Source organism: Nicotiana sylvestris, chromosome 2 (assembly GCF_000393655.2).
Source record: "Nicotiana sylvestris chromosome 2, ASM39365v2, whole genome shotgun sequence".
Classification (NCBI taxonomy): domain Eukaryota; kingdom Viridiplantae; phylum Streptophyta; class Magnoliopsida; order Solanales; family Solanaceae; genus Nicotiana; species Nicotiana sylvestris.
This window is the reverse complement of record NC_091058.1, coordinates 117602780-117616340: the sequence shown is the minus strand read 5'-3', so window position 1 is coordinate 117616340 and position 13561 is coordinate 117602780. Positions and strand designations below refer to the sequence as shown.

General features: G+C 35.6%; 2 protein-coding genes across 4 annotated transcripts; one reads left to right on the top strand and one right to left on the bottom strand.

Annotated features, from left to right (window-relative positions):
• Positions 1–3589: 3589 nt before the first annotated feature.
• On the top strand, positions 3590–5026 carry LOC104240891 (uncharacterized). Its single transcript, XM_009795789.2, has 2 exons — positions 3590–3841; positions 4575–5026. The coding sequence occupies exons 1-2, from the start codon at positions 3634–3636 to the stop codon at positions 4763–4765; spliced, it is 399 nt and encodes a 132-aa protein (XP_009794091.1). The 5' UTR covers positions 3590–3633; the 3' UTR covers positions 4766–5026.
• Positions 5027–5464: 438 nt separating this feature from the next.
• LOC104240890 (protein ROOT PRIMORDIUM DEFECTIVE 1) lies at positions 5465–8369 on the bottom strand. 3 transcript variants are annotated; one of them, XM_070168165.1, is made up of 2 exons: positions 6840–8369; positions 5465–6111 (listed from the first exon to the last, which is right to left on the bottom strand). In XM_070168165.1, exon 1 carries the CDS (start codon positions 8218–8220, stop codon positions 6979–6981), a length of 1242 nt encoding a protein of 413 aa, XP_070024266.1. In that variant the 5' UTR covers positions 8221–8369; the 3' UTR covers positions 5465–6111; positions 6840–6978. The 3 variants fall into 3 exon arrangements, with proteins under 3 accessions (XP_070024266.1, XP_070024265.1, XP_070024267.1); XM_070168164.1 differs by having other exon boundaries at positions 6885–8369; XM_070168166.1 differs by having other exon boundaries at positions 5465–5751; positions 6885–8369.
• Between the last annotated feature and the right edge of the window lie 5192 nt (positions 8370–13561).

Here is a 13561-nt window from a genome sequence, read left to right as displayed (position 1 = left end):
TACTGAATAGAGTGTATTAATAATGCATGGGTTAGTAATGCAAACATTAGTTATACATAGATTATTTTTTATACACTATTTGGTGTGGTATATTAAAAACTAAAATGCATCGCATAATTTTTAAAAAAATTAGTTGTTTACAAAAATGTCATCTATATTCTTTAGCTTTAAGAGACTTTAAGGATAATTTTGTCTTTAATCGTGTTAATGCATGCATTAATAGCCTTGGTATTAATAACAATAATCAAGTAGTGCATTTAATTAATAGCTTAGCTACAGACCACCTTAGTTAAGTTTTTTCTGTACTAAGAACACACAGGCAAGCTTTCGAGCCTAGTATACGAGCAACAGTGTAGTAATATATTTGAAATGACTATGATGCCCTTGGTCGACCTCCTCTTCTCTCTTCTATAGATTAGAAATGAGCTAAAACAAACCATATCCGACATAAGTTATATCGTCGTAGTTTGACCTTTCACATAAAGTTTTAACAAATAATTGATACTATATAATCTTAGGGGTCGTTTGATAGGAGGTATTAGAAAAAATAATGTAAGCATTAACTCTATGCATTCATAATACCTTACTTGGTACATTTTTTCAACTTGTGTATAATCAATACTTGTATTAGTTATACATCATACTTGGTATTATCCTATGTATAAGTAATGCATAGAAAACGATGGCATTAGTAATACCATGACTATTAATGCATGCATTAGTATGGTTAAAGAAAAAATTATCCTTAAAGTCTCTTAAAACTAGAGAATAAAGAGAGCATTTTTGTAAATAACTATTTTTATTAAAAATTATGTAATGCATTATAATTTAAATATACCACACCAAACGGTAGATAAGAATAATATCTGCATATCTAATGCTTGCAGTACTAATACATGCATTACTAATATACCTTATTTCGCACTGTTCTTATACACCTTACCAAACGACACTTAGAATTTTAGCGATAGTTCTACTAGCAGCAAGTAAGTTGTACTTCAAAGACGTAAAGATTATTTTTCTGAGGTAAGATTTTAGGTCTAATGTTCACTTCTACCCACACCGTCCGAGTTTTTACGACTTTTTTACATTATGGGACATCCCAAACTTCTCCAAAAGTACCTAGAAAGGAGGTTTTTTTTTTTTCCCGCCTTTTCCTTGTCATTTTTATTTATTGTTTGTAATTTTAGTAATTTGCTTTTATCAAAATTGTCGTATATACACGATTCACAAGTGTAACTGGCATGCACTTTTGCCATATTAGCTACATCTTCGACACATAAGCATAATCTATAATCTATAATCAAATGTGTTTATTCATAGTAAGTTTATCAAATAGAGGTGTTAAAGTAAAACACTCGTAAATTTGATAATCGACTTAAAAATTTGGTGCAAGTTTAGAGGTTGTTAGGTTATTCTATCTAAATTGGAACTATATGCAATTGATATTATAAGAGTCAATTGCCCCTAATATTGCAATGTGTACCTAGTCACTTTATTCTTTAGAACAAAGAATTGCTCCTATTAGACATGCGGCGCATCAAAAGCGTAAGAAAATTTTACTATCATCGTGTCACTTTTATCTGTTGTAGCAAATAACCTATTTTATTTTTAAGATTACAAATCTCACATTTTAAGCAAACTTAAATGTATATATCGTTGGATGACCTAATAGTACAAAAAGAATTAGAGCTTGTTTGGCCAAGCTTTGGGAGGGAAAAAAAAGTACTTTTTAAAAAATTTGAACTGTTTGACCAATACAGAAAAGTACTTTTGGCCAGCAGCAGAAACAGTTTTTCTGCTTTTGGGAAGAAGCAGAAAATTCTAGCTTCTTCCAAGAAGCAGAAGCAGAAGTAGAAAATTAATTTATTCAAGACAAAATTATCCTCATCATAAATTTATATTATCAAAATTATCCCCTATTAATTTAAGTTTTTTCTTTTCATTTTTGTTTCTAGTTTTTACCATTCTATTAAAATTAAAGATATCTATATGAATCATATTGTAACTTTCCAATTTTTTTATTGACATTTCTTGTTTTTAATTTTTTTCTTTGTGTAATGTCTTGTAACTTTCCAAATTATCTTCTTTTTCACACTAAAACAAATTATCTGCATCCTTCTTTGGATTATCAATTCTCTTCCTACAAATAATCATTTATAATTTCTTCTATAATATGTCGTTAGTTCCCGAATCTTTAAAACAGTTATCAAATCTAATTTGTGAAAGTGACCTACAAATAGGTAATAAATCTACAATTACATTGCATAATCTATTTATATACTATCAAAAGAAGAAGAAAATGCATCCACATTAAGTCAAATGGTAGCCTCGCAATAGGCCGCTTGGCATTTTGGGACAAGGTTAGTAAGGTTAGGTAATAATTATTTTTTTTTTAATTTAAATTTTTTAAAAAATAAATTATACATTATGTGTTGTTAATAATTAGTTACTCTTTTTGAATTAGAATTTAAGCATACTTAACTATTTCTTTTACGATTTTTATATATTTAAAATTATTTCTATTTTACGCTCAACACCATCTTTCAAGTTTGACACTCATAGTCATCTAGTTACAAATACCATGGCTATACATAATTTCGTTCGACGACATTCATCTATCGATACAAAATTCAACTACTATGCTAATGAAGACATTACTGCATAGATTGATGAAGGAGATGAGCCTTCTGATATTCCTTTAGAAATGCGAGCCAAGTCTTCTACTAATATGGAGGCGTTGTGTGATAGAAGTAGAGATAAAATTGTTGAGAAATATTATCATGTGTGAGTGACTTTACTTATTATTTTATGATGGATTATCAATATATAGTAATTCGTGGATAGACTTTTAATTTATACTGAATGGGGTTATTTTAATTATTCAAATCATCATATAAAAATAAGTAATTATACTAGATAATAGCATATGCTTTGGTATAACTATATATGTTAAATTGATTTGAATTTTTAATATGTTTGTTTACTTTATGTTTTATATTTTAATCAAATCAAATAAAAATAATAATAAAAGTTTCTTATGATAAATATTTAAGTTCAGTTTTCTATTTAAAAGAATTATAAGACCTTGGTACTATTCTTTTTGGTAATTTGACACTCAAAAACATTTTTTTAAAAAATTGGTCAAACATAATTTATTTACCAAATGTTGCAAAAAATACTTCTTAAATGAATTGGCTAAACACAAACATTTTTTTTTTAAAAAGTACTTTTAAAAAAAGTACTTCTGAAAAAAAGTTCTTTTCAAAATAAGCAGATTTTGGCAGCTTGGCCAAACGGGCTCTTACACCAATGGTGTATCAAACAATGAAATGAGTATTAATTTTAATTTTTAATTAAATATAATTTAATGAGAAACCAAGGTGTATTAAACTAGAAAATGCAGCATGTACACTCCACTTCATAGTGGGTACAGGAACGAAGCGTTTACAATATCGAGAAACGGACATAAAACCTTTTCATGTCGCGCTTTATGGTCAGTTGACACTGTACGAGGAGTTGGATTTAAAAACAAAGGAACAAACTCATTTATTAATGAATTCGAACTTTCCGGCTTTTGCTCTTCTTTTGTCTTTTCATTTCCCTGAGAGTTCTAAGCAAAAAAAGGAAAAAATGGAATGGCCGTCAACATCATGGAATGTGTTTGGCTCAGCAAAAACGAACATTAATATGATAGAACAAGCAAAAGAAGAACTGGAAATTTTAGAAGATCAGCACCCAAACAAATTTGAGTATCTGAAGTTGGAGCTCAGATCCTTCATCACTTTTCTTGAATCCAACAACTCTGATTCTGTTCCTTCCACCTCTGCTGCTACTCAAGGTATTTTCTTCTTTTTGTTTATGCTATCATATGTTCCTTTGATAGTGAATTCTACTTAACCCGTTGTATTTAGCTCGAACTTAATGTATATAGTTGAAAATATTTGAAATTTATATAGTGAGACCATGTATGCACACTTTTCCACCAAAAATTGTGGGCACGGCCGAGCACAGCCTTCCATCCTCAGACCGATGGCCAGTCTAAGAGGACCATCCAAGACATTGGAGGCTATACGGAGGTAATCCCTTGATTTTCGAGGTTGTTGGGATAGACATCTACCCTTGGTTACGTTCGCCTATAACAAGAGTTCTCAGGCAAATATAGGCATGCCACCTTTTGAGGACAGGATTTGAACCCGTGACATTTTTGAGATACATGGTCCAAGTGGGGTTCAATCGAATTCCTTTTGTCAGTAAATTATACTGTATAACTATGGTAATTTAAACCAATTCTTTTTCGTGTATATATAAGTCGTGTCATAGATAACATTGTGTAGCGGCGTAGGTGGCTCAAAATTTGTTTTTAGGTTGCAATCTTGAATCTTGTGGCATTCATGCACTTTTTGAAATACTCTGTTAGTTTTTTAATACTTAATGCCATTGACTGTAGATGCATGTAATGGGAATCTCCATTCACTAGTTTTAAATCCTGAATACGTCTATGTTTGCGTATTACAATTTTTAAGTTAGTTTGCTCTGCTGATGTTTGAGTTTCTGTGCTGGGGTCTGAATAGAGTCATCAAGCAACAGGAAGAGGAAAAATGGAAGCAATGGTAGTCAGGGAAATCAAGAACCCAATAAGAAGAAACTGCAAAAAGTAGTGCTGGATCCTGTGAGTTGTACAAAGAGGAGTAGGATTGATGTTGTCTTGGAAAGAGCTCAGGCGTGTCTTCAGAAAATTCAACGGTTCAAAACCAGTAACTAGTGATTTTATGACTTCCTGAATGCTTACTGTTTTGATCAGCCAACCGGCAAAATCCAAGATTTAAAGTTAATGGTCTGGAATTTTATGCATGCAAAGTAATTTTTTGTATACGTATATGTATTACTAAACAAAGTTGACACATACTCCCATGTGTTTGCCATTGTTCCAGCTTAGCAGAGGGTTTGGATTTTAACCACACATACCATAAAGAAACAAACACTGGTTAATGATGGAACTTGTATTAAGAGAGAGAAGAAAGGATGAAAGCATCATCTGCCATTTACTTCCAGGTTCTACATGTGCATGGAGATGGACACCTAAATTGCCGTTGGGCTTGTATACCATTCATTATTTATTACCTTGGGTTTTGGCGAAACTTCTCTGATGCCAAAGAAGCATTAATGCTCATTGAACTGTCACCTCACCCTATCTTTTACTTTAAGGTGAAGATCTTGCATTAAGTGCTCAGGTAAAAACACCTGTTGCATACACCTCCGCTAAAAATATTCAACTAAGAAATTAGCACGTTTCTCTACTTTTTGACATTGAGGTGGAAACTAAGCTGTATGCTGTATATGGCCCAAAGAGCTTTAACCATCTGGCATCTAAGAAACAGCATGCAATTTGTGATTGTTTGATTTAATTCTGCTACTTTTAAAGGTTGATAAGAAAGCTTAATGCATTTGTGCAGCATTCCAATTTCCAAACCAAATTTCATAAATTTAATATACATTCTTCTTCAACTAATATCAGCTTACAATTCAACACATTCATAAAAAAGGAGAAACCACGGACCCAGAAACTTGTGAGTAATATACAACACAACTTGCAGTTAATGCCTAAGAAACCAAGATAATTAGTAAGCAAGTAAGATACATAATTTCACTTGGCCTGTCTCCAGCTCCCAGATCATGCATGCAGGATTTGGACTTCTTTTTCCAAGATGATACAATGAATGCTCCGATTCCATTCGCTGGCTTCCCCACCTTCACAAAACTTGTAGAAGTTACAAAACAGCTTGGCTAGATAGATTTGCAACAATCAAAAACAGTCGTGCATTGTTCAAAAGGCAGGGCACTGCAAGCATTACGGCCTGTGTAGCTTCACCCAAAGACCACAAGTTCTAAATCGAGTAACTCTCTTAAAGTATCAGTGATACTCAACATTCACTTGCAACCACCACGTCATCCATTATAAAGCAGCAAATTTTGCAGCCTTATAACAGTGTAATCAGTAATTGAAACTCGGCCTCATTTCCTCAAACGCAAGCCTCTATGCTAATGTGGAGGATAATTCATCTCACTCGCTGAAGTTGGTCTCTGCTAATATGGATGTTACTCATCTCCCTGGAAGTTAACAAATAGAACAAAATCAATGGACCAGATATGCAGCTAATAGCTTCTTTTCCAACAGGGAAAGTTCACAGCATGACTGCTATGGACTGTTTTGTCAATGAAACATGGATGCACGTGGATATAATGTATTCAAATAATACTCGCATAGTTGCATCTATCTTTCAACTCGAACTTGCTATATATGCAAACTCTCAAAGATCATACCATCCTATCATATTAGTTAAAAGGTCGCTAAACACTGAAGGCCTTCATTTCATTCCTAAGACATGCATTCATGTCTGGTGCGTGAGTTTCATGTGCATAAGATTTTATGCATTCTGTCGGGTTTCTTAGTTAAGTTAGACCGACCTCAAGTGATAAGATTAGTTTTCTTGATCATAAGACATAAAGAAACATATGATCATACAGTACAGAACAAATGAGATATATTTAACTTATTTCTGCCTCTAAAAGACATGACAGGGAGCCATGAAAAGAGGGAATTTAGTTTTTGATAGTATAAAAGGATATGTTGTAATGAAATGAGCCAAAAAAGAATGAAATGAGCCCAAGTAAAGTCGAATGGATATGTAGGATTCATATAGCCGTCCCTAACTAGTTTGGTATTTGAGGCATAATTACATGAATATGCTGAAATCCACGGACTAGAATGCTGTAATCCAACTGAAATTAAACGAAAACAATTCTTGTGCGTTTGAATCAAAAGATTTGAAATCTACCTCAGAGTAAATGAACAATCCAGCACTCGTGTTCTCTATTCTTACCTCCATTTTCACTGCTAAGCATTTTGTTCAATGCTTCTTGACTTTCTATGATCCTTTCCATCAGGCCTTTAGCAATTGCAAAGCATCCCTGCATTCAATCTTCATCTGAATCAGTCTTCAACTCGTCAATACCATCGTCACCCTGTCTCACGCTCGTTGGCTCAGAGTGACCTCTAGACAATCCACGCCGTCCCAAAATAACAAGATCAAATAGCTTCCTCCTAGCCTCATACACCGGGTTCGGTTCAATCAAGCATCCCCTTTCATAAGCCTCCCTCAAAAACACTGTATGCCTATACCCTTTCGTCGACAAATAAAATATCCCTGGATGATCCAAAAACAAGTCCCTTATATTCAAATCAATCCCAAACCATTTCCTAAAATGACTAATCTTCTCTACCTCAACCATTTTCTCAACTGTCAAACTCAAAAACTCATGAACAATCCCAACAGCTCTTTTCTCCATCTCCATCGTCCCAATCTTACTCTTTCTCTTCTCCCCAATCTCCACCGCCTCGTACGGCCCCACGTACTTCAACTTTTCCCATTCCTTAACCTTTGCCTTAAAACTCCTCCTCAACTTCATCCCTGGTGGATAACTATGCTTAAAACTATACAAAATCTCATTCCTATCAACCCCAACATCCTCTTTACAACACTCCATAACCCTCCAACTATCAACAGCTGCAACTAACTCACTTTTCGGTATTACATCCCCAACAAGTTTCAATAAATGAGTGTTTGGTTCAATCCCACTATCAACAAGTGCAAAAAGATTAGATTTTTTCAAGATTACACTATCCTCAAAATCATCAGGCAAACCAAGTTCCCTAAAAACCTTGAAAATGGCTCTAAGGGGCAGTGTTTTAGTCACTGACATAGACAACATACGCACTAAACGGTTGATTACAAGTGGTAAAGAAGCATTGATAGCTGCAGCTTCTTGTTGGGTGATTTTGAGGGCGGATTCAGTGAGTGTACAAAAGGGTTGTAATTTGGTGGGGTGGTGGAAAATGTGGAAGATGTGGGGGTACTTACGGAGGAAATGGGTGGCGCCGCGGTTGAGATGGAGGCGCTGAGATAAGCGGTTGAGGAAGTCGACGGACACGGCGGGGGGTGAGGCGGTGGCGTTGTTGGTGGTGGTGGTGCCGAGGATGAGGTTTTGAATCGAGATGACTTTGAAGAGGTTTTTGTATTTGTCCATGAGTTTTTCGAAAGTGGGGTCTCGGTTTCTCGAGGCTACGTATTCAGCTGAGGTAGTTTTCCGGCGGAGGAGGAGGAGGATGGTGGTGGTGGGTGGTTGATGGTTTAGTTTGGAGAGGAGTTGGGTCAGCATGGTTTATCGCCGTGGTTGTTAACGGCGGTGGCGGTGATTGGTGGTAGTACTAGTGGTGGTTTGCGGCGGCGGAGTGGCATTTACGGGTAGCTTTGTGGACCTGGACTGGGATTTGCTTTGGATCTAAACATTGGACTTTTAGCCTAAATGATGAATAAGGCTTGTTAGGCTTCGTAGCAAAATCAGCCCAAGAAGAATTTTACCCGCCCAATTCAGCGCATCACGAGAAACTTATCAAAAGATTTCTTAAAAAAAACTTTTTTTTTTTAAAAAATGACATTGTATAACCTAATTTTTTTTATCTATATATTTTTGTATGTTGACAAAAAATATATAAATTTTATCTACTTTGCGACTACCAAATATAAATAGTTTTGGCCTCTGGCTAAAAATGATCTTTAACTTTTTTGTTTGATATGCCGTATGTAGACAATAAATTTGCGTAGAGAAAATAAAATCAAGACCGAAAAATATCGCAACAATCGTAGTATTTCATTTTAAATATTTGAATATACAATCTCTATGAATCCTCTGATTCTTCTTTCCAATAGTAAATAAATTCAAGGGCCTTTGAGCTTGATCTTGAATATGTAGTTGCCACGGACAATGATTTTGAATTCAACTAAAACGAACTTTGATTTGTACTCGTACTCCTTGAATCTTGATTTGTTCTTCGTTCTTGAGCTTGAACTTGATTTCTTGAACTTGAATTTGATTACTTGAAGCTTGAAACTGTAGAGAAATTTGCGGCGTTTGATCCACGAGCTCTCTTGCTTCTTGTTATAACTTGTGGTCACTTTTCTGAGTTATGAAGACCCCTTTTTATAGTTGTGGGATGGAAGAGTTGTGATAAGAACAAACTCTTTTTGACCAATTAGATTGAAGAGTGACAAGACAACATTTGATTGGTCAGAACATGTCACTTGCACATGTGACACGATTTCATTAGCCTTTTAATCTGATTTGGCATGCCTTGTCATTTTGACATGTGGCATGATCTCATTGGCTCTTTTGATTGACTTGGCATACCACGTCATTTGACATGTGGCACCAAACTGGGCCTCTAGGAAGATGACATCTTGGGCTTAATGAAGTGGGCTCATCACATTAGCCCAATTAAATGGGCTAGCCCAATGGATTAAGACTTATATATTTAATCTATATATATTGAACTTATATAATTAATTCAATTATATTAAGCTATAGTATTTATTTGGACCAATATATTTTGAATTTAAAATATAATCCAAATTATTTTATGGATTTAATTTTAATAAAATTTATATGCCTACAAATGCTCCCTACTTTAAGATTTGTCGGAGTGTAGATTTGTTGCACTTCTTAGATGAGGCTTGAAGTATAATATCTTTCTTTCCAAGATCCCTTTTTGTTGGTTCATGCACTACTTTAAAGTAATTATCCCAAGAGTAGTGTGCCATAACTTTTTCAAGTAAGCTTGCACGAGTATCCTTGCTTATTCATGGGGATATACTGCCAAAAGAACCATTTAAGAGTTTCTTGAACCTCCTTAGCTATATTTTTTTTACCAAGAAGAGATAGTCTTTCTCAAATGTCTGACATTTTTTCATTCAAAAAGATGACATACAATATTAAGTACTCCATTCGTGTGAATACCATGAGGTATTTAATCATGGAGTGATTTTTCATGTAGAAAATTTAATGGCCACAAACAAAGTAGACTATTACTTTTCCATGTAGTCATGTAGGCCTCCATAAATTCTTTGACCATTTTGACTAAATAAGGACTTGTGACACCTCTTTATCCTTTCAGTCGAACTCGGATACTTAAACTTTCTTGGACTCCTATAACTACCAAAGTTTGTATCACATTAGGAATTAAAACACCTTCACTATTTATTTATAAATAGGGATCCGATAGAAGTCTTAGAGCCTAGAAACGGTGTTATAATAGAGTTTGAATCTGCCTTTGACGTTTGGAAGAGTTGAAGGTAACTTCTTCTTCTTTTCTTTTCAATTTTTGTCACCCTTTTACAGCAAGTATATCTTGTGGTATAAAATTGATATCTTGCTGTAGAAAGGTCCAAATCATGGTCTGTTTGATTCTATAGAAGCTAGGCTTTTAGTTCTAAAACATATTCGAAATTTAGGATTAGAATCTTCGCGGATAACCCTAGGTGATTTTTTGAAATTAACCTTAATTTCTATCATGCTGATATTTTTAGATTTGTGCGACTTTACCAAAAGCTTTATACCTTGATATAGGAACCTATGAATCTCAAACCATTTGATTTATCAGAAACTAGAGTTCACGATCTACAACATATCTAAAATTTAGAGTTAAACACATTCAGGATCATTCCAGATAATTTTTTGAAGTCGGCTCTATATTCTGATGCACCATCAGTTTCAGATTTGTGCGACTTTACCAAAAGTTTTATATCTTGATGTAAGAATCACAGAATCGCACACCGTTTGATTTATCAAAAACTATAGTTCAAGATCTACAACATATACAAAATTCAGAGTTAAACACATTCAGAATCGTTCCATATAAATTTTTGAAGTTGACTCTATATTCCGATACGTCATTAGTTTCAGATTTATGCGACTTCACCAAAAGTTTTATATCTTGATGTAGGAACTTCAGAATCGCAAAGTTTAGGGTTTAGGGTTCAGGATCGTTCCAAATAATTTTTTGAAGTTGACTCTATATTTTGACACGCCTGCAGACATTTAAATTTTATTGGATTTAAATACATAAAATAATTTGGATTATATTTTAAATTCAAGATATACTGGTCCAAATAAATATTATGGGCTAATATAATTGAATTAATTATATAAGTCCAATATATATGGATTAAATAAATAATTCTTAATCCATTGGGCTAGTCCATTTAATTGGGCTAAAGTGATAAGCCCACTTCATTAAGCCCAAGATGTCATCTTCCTAGAGGCCTAGTTTGGTGTCACGTGTCAAACGACGTGGCACGCCAAGTCAAGCGGAAGAGCCAATAGAACCATGCCACGTGTTAAAATGACAAGGCATGTCCAGTCATACTGAAAGGCCTATGAAATCGCGCCACGTATGCAAGTGACATATTCTAGTCAATCAAATGCGGTCATGTCACCCTTCAATTTGATTGGTCGGAAAGAGTTTGTTCTGATCAAAACTCTTCCCTCCCACAACTATAAATAGGGGTCTTCATAACTCAGAAAAGACACCAGAAGTTATAACAAGAAGCACGAAAGAGCTCGTGGATCAAACGCTGCAAATTCCTCCACAAGTTTCAGGCTTCAAGTTCAAGAAATCAAGTTCAAGCTCAAGAACGAAGAACAAATCAAGTTCAAGCTCAAGAACGAAGAACAAATCAAGGTCAAGTTCAAACAATCAAGCTAAATCTCAATAACAAGATCATCGTTCGTGGTAACAAACATAGATTCAAGATCAAACTCAAAGGCCCTTGAATTTATTTACTATTGAAAAGAAGAATCAGAGGATTCATAGAGATTGTACACTCAAATATTCGAAATAAAATACTACGATTGTTGCGATATTTTCGGTCTTGATTTTATTTTCTCGACGCAATTTATTGTCTACAAATCTGGCATGCCCAGTGGGACAATCTCTACCTCTCATCTCAACTTTTCAATCACCAAAGTCCGAGAACATTGAAATGGCTTCAAAGAAAATCAACTCCGGTTCAACTTCCACCAAGGCTACTAGCTCTAGGTTCTACGCTGATATGGAAAACATCCTTGATGTTACCTTTGGAAGCTTCAGACCAGTTACGAGGAACAAAACGAGCTCTTTAGGACAACAAGCACCCCAAGTGCCGTCTGCGTCAACACCAGTTTTCGGATCTTCATCCTCAAATGGAGCAAGATCTTCCACAAACGCACTTGAAGGAGGAAACGATGTTGCTGAAAAGATCAAGAAAACTCTTGCTCTGCTTGACCTTTTCGGATCCAAGCACTCTACTAGGAAGGAAGATGATGATGATTCAAGTAATGGATCCTCCCCACTTAAACCATATAGCGTGATCCAATCAAGGATCAATCTGTGTGAAAATCCATGCTACTCTCCGTCGTCCACGACAATCATGCAAGCCATGGTGACAAACACTTTATCTATGGAGGAGCAGTTGGCAAACTTGACAGAAGCAATCGCTGGCTTGACCAAATGCATGCAAAATCAAAAGGCTAGAATTGACAAGCTAATAGACAGGGTGGGAATCTTGATGGAAGAAGAATCCACCCATGCACGCGGCAAGTTCCCAGAAGTTCTAGAGAGTGACTCTCCCCCAAGACAAGCAGCATCCACTAAGGCTATCCCTGCCTCATCTGAAGGAATGATTCTAATTGATCAATAGAAGGAGTTCATTGAAGGAACCATAAACAAATATGAAGTTGCTGCCAAATCCTCCCTTACATATGAAAAGTCGTACACTGCAAGGGTCGATATGTTGAAGATGCCTGCTGGCTATCAACCTCCAAAGTTTCAATAGTTTGGTGGTAAAGGTAACCCAAAGCAACATGTTGCGCACTTCGTGGAGACGTGCAACAATGCTGGGACTTATGGAGATTACCTCATCAAGCAGTTTGTCCTCTTACTAAAAGGAAATGCTTTTGACTAGTACACGGACCTCGAGGCTGGACCAATCGATAGTTGGGATCAACTAGAGCAAGAGTTCCTTAATCGCTTTTATAGTACGAGACATACTGTAAGTATGATAGAACTTACAAATACTCGTCAACGAAAGGGGGAACTAGTTATCGACTTTATCAATCGTTGGAGGAATGCAAGCCTCAACTACAAAGACAAGCTTAGTGAAGCTTCAGGCATAGAGATGTGCATCCAAGGCATGCATTAGGGATTGCGCTGCATCTTGCAAGGTATCAAGCCTGGCATATTTGAAGAACTTGCAACTCGTGCCCATGATATGGAATTGAGCATGGCCTCCGCTGGAAATAAAAGGCTGCCCATCTATGAACCTCGCAAAGGGAATGACAAGCAAGAAGTCAAGAAGTGGGGCAAGCTCGTATCCAAGTCTGAAAGCAAAGAAGCTATGAATGTCAACACGTCATCTTGAAGTTCACAACGAAAGTGAGCAAGAAGCAGAGTATGAAATCCACTTCTTTTCAAGATAAGCCAAGTGGAAAGTTGATGGATTCTGATGTGCCAGCCATTTTCGAAGAACTCCTCGAGTTAAAGCTCTTTGAGCTTCGGGAGATTAAGCGACCAAATGAAGCTAGGAAAACGAATGACCCAATTTACTGCAAATATCACCGACTTGTAAGCCACCCTTTGGAGAAGTGCTTTTTCTTCAAGGACAAAGTTATGGACTTGGCCCGTGAA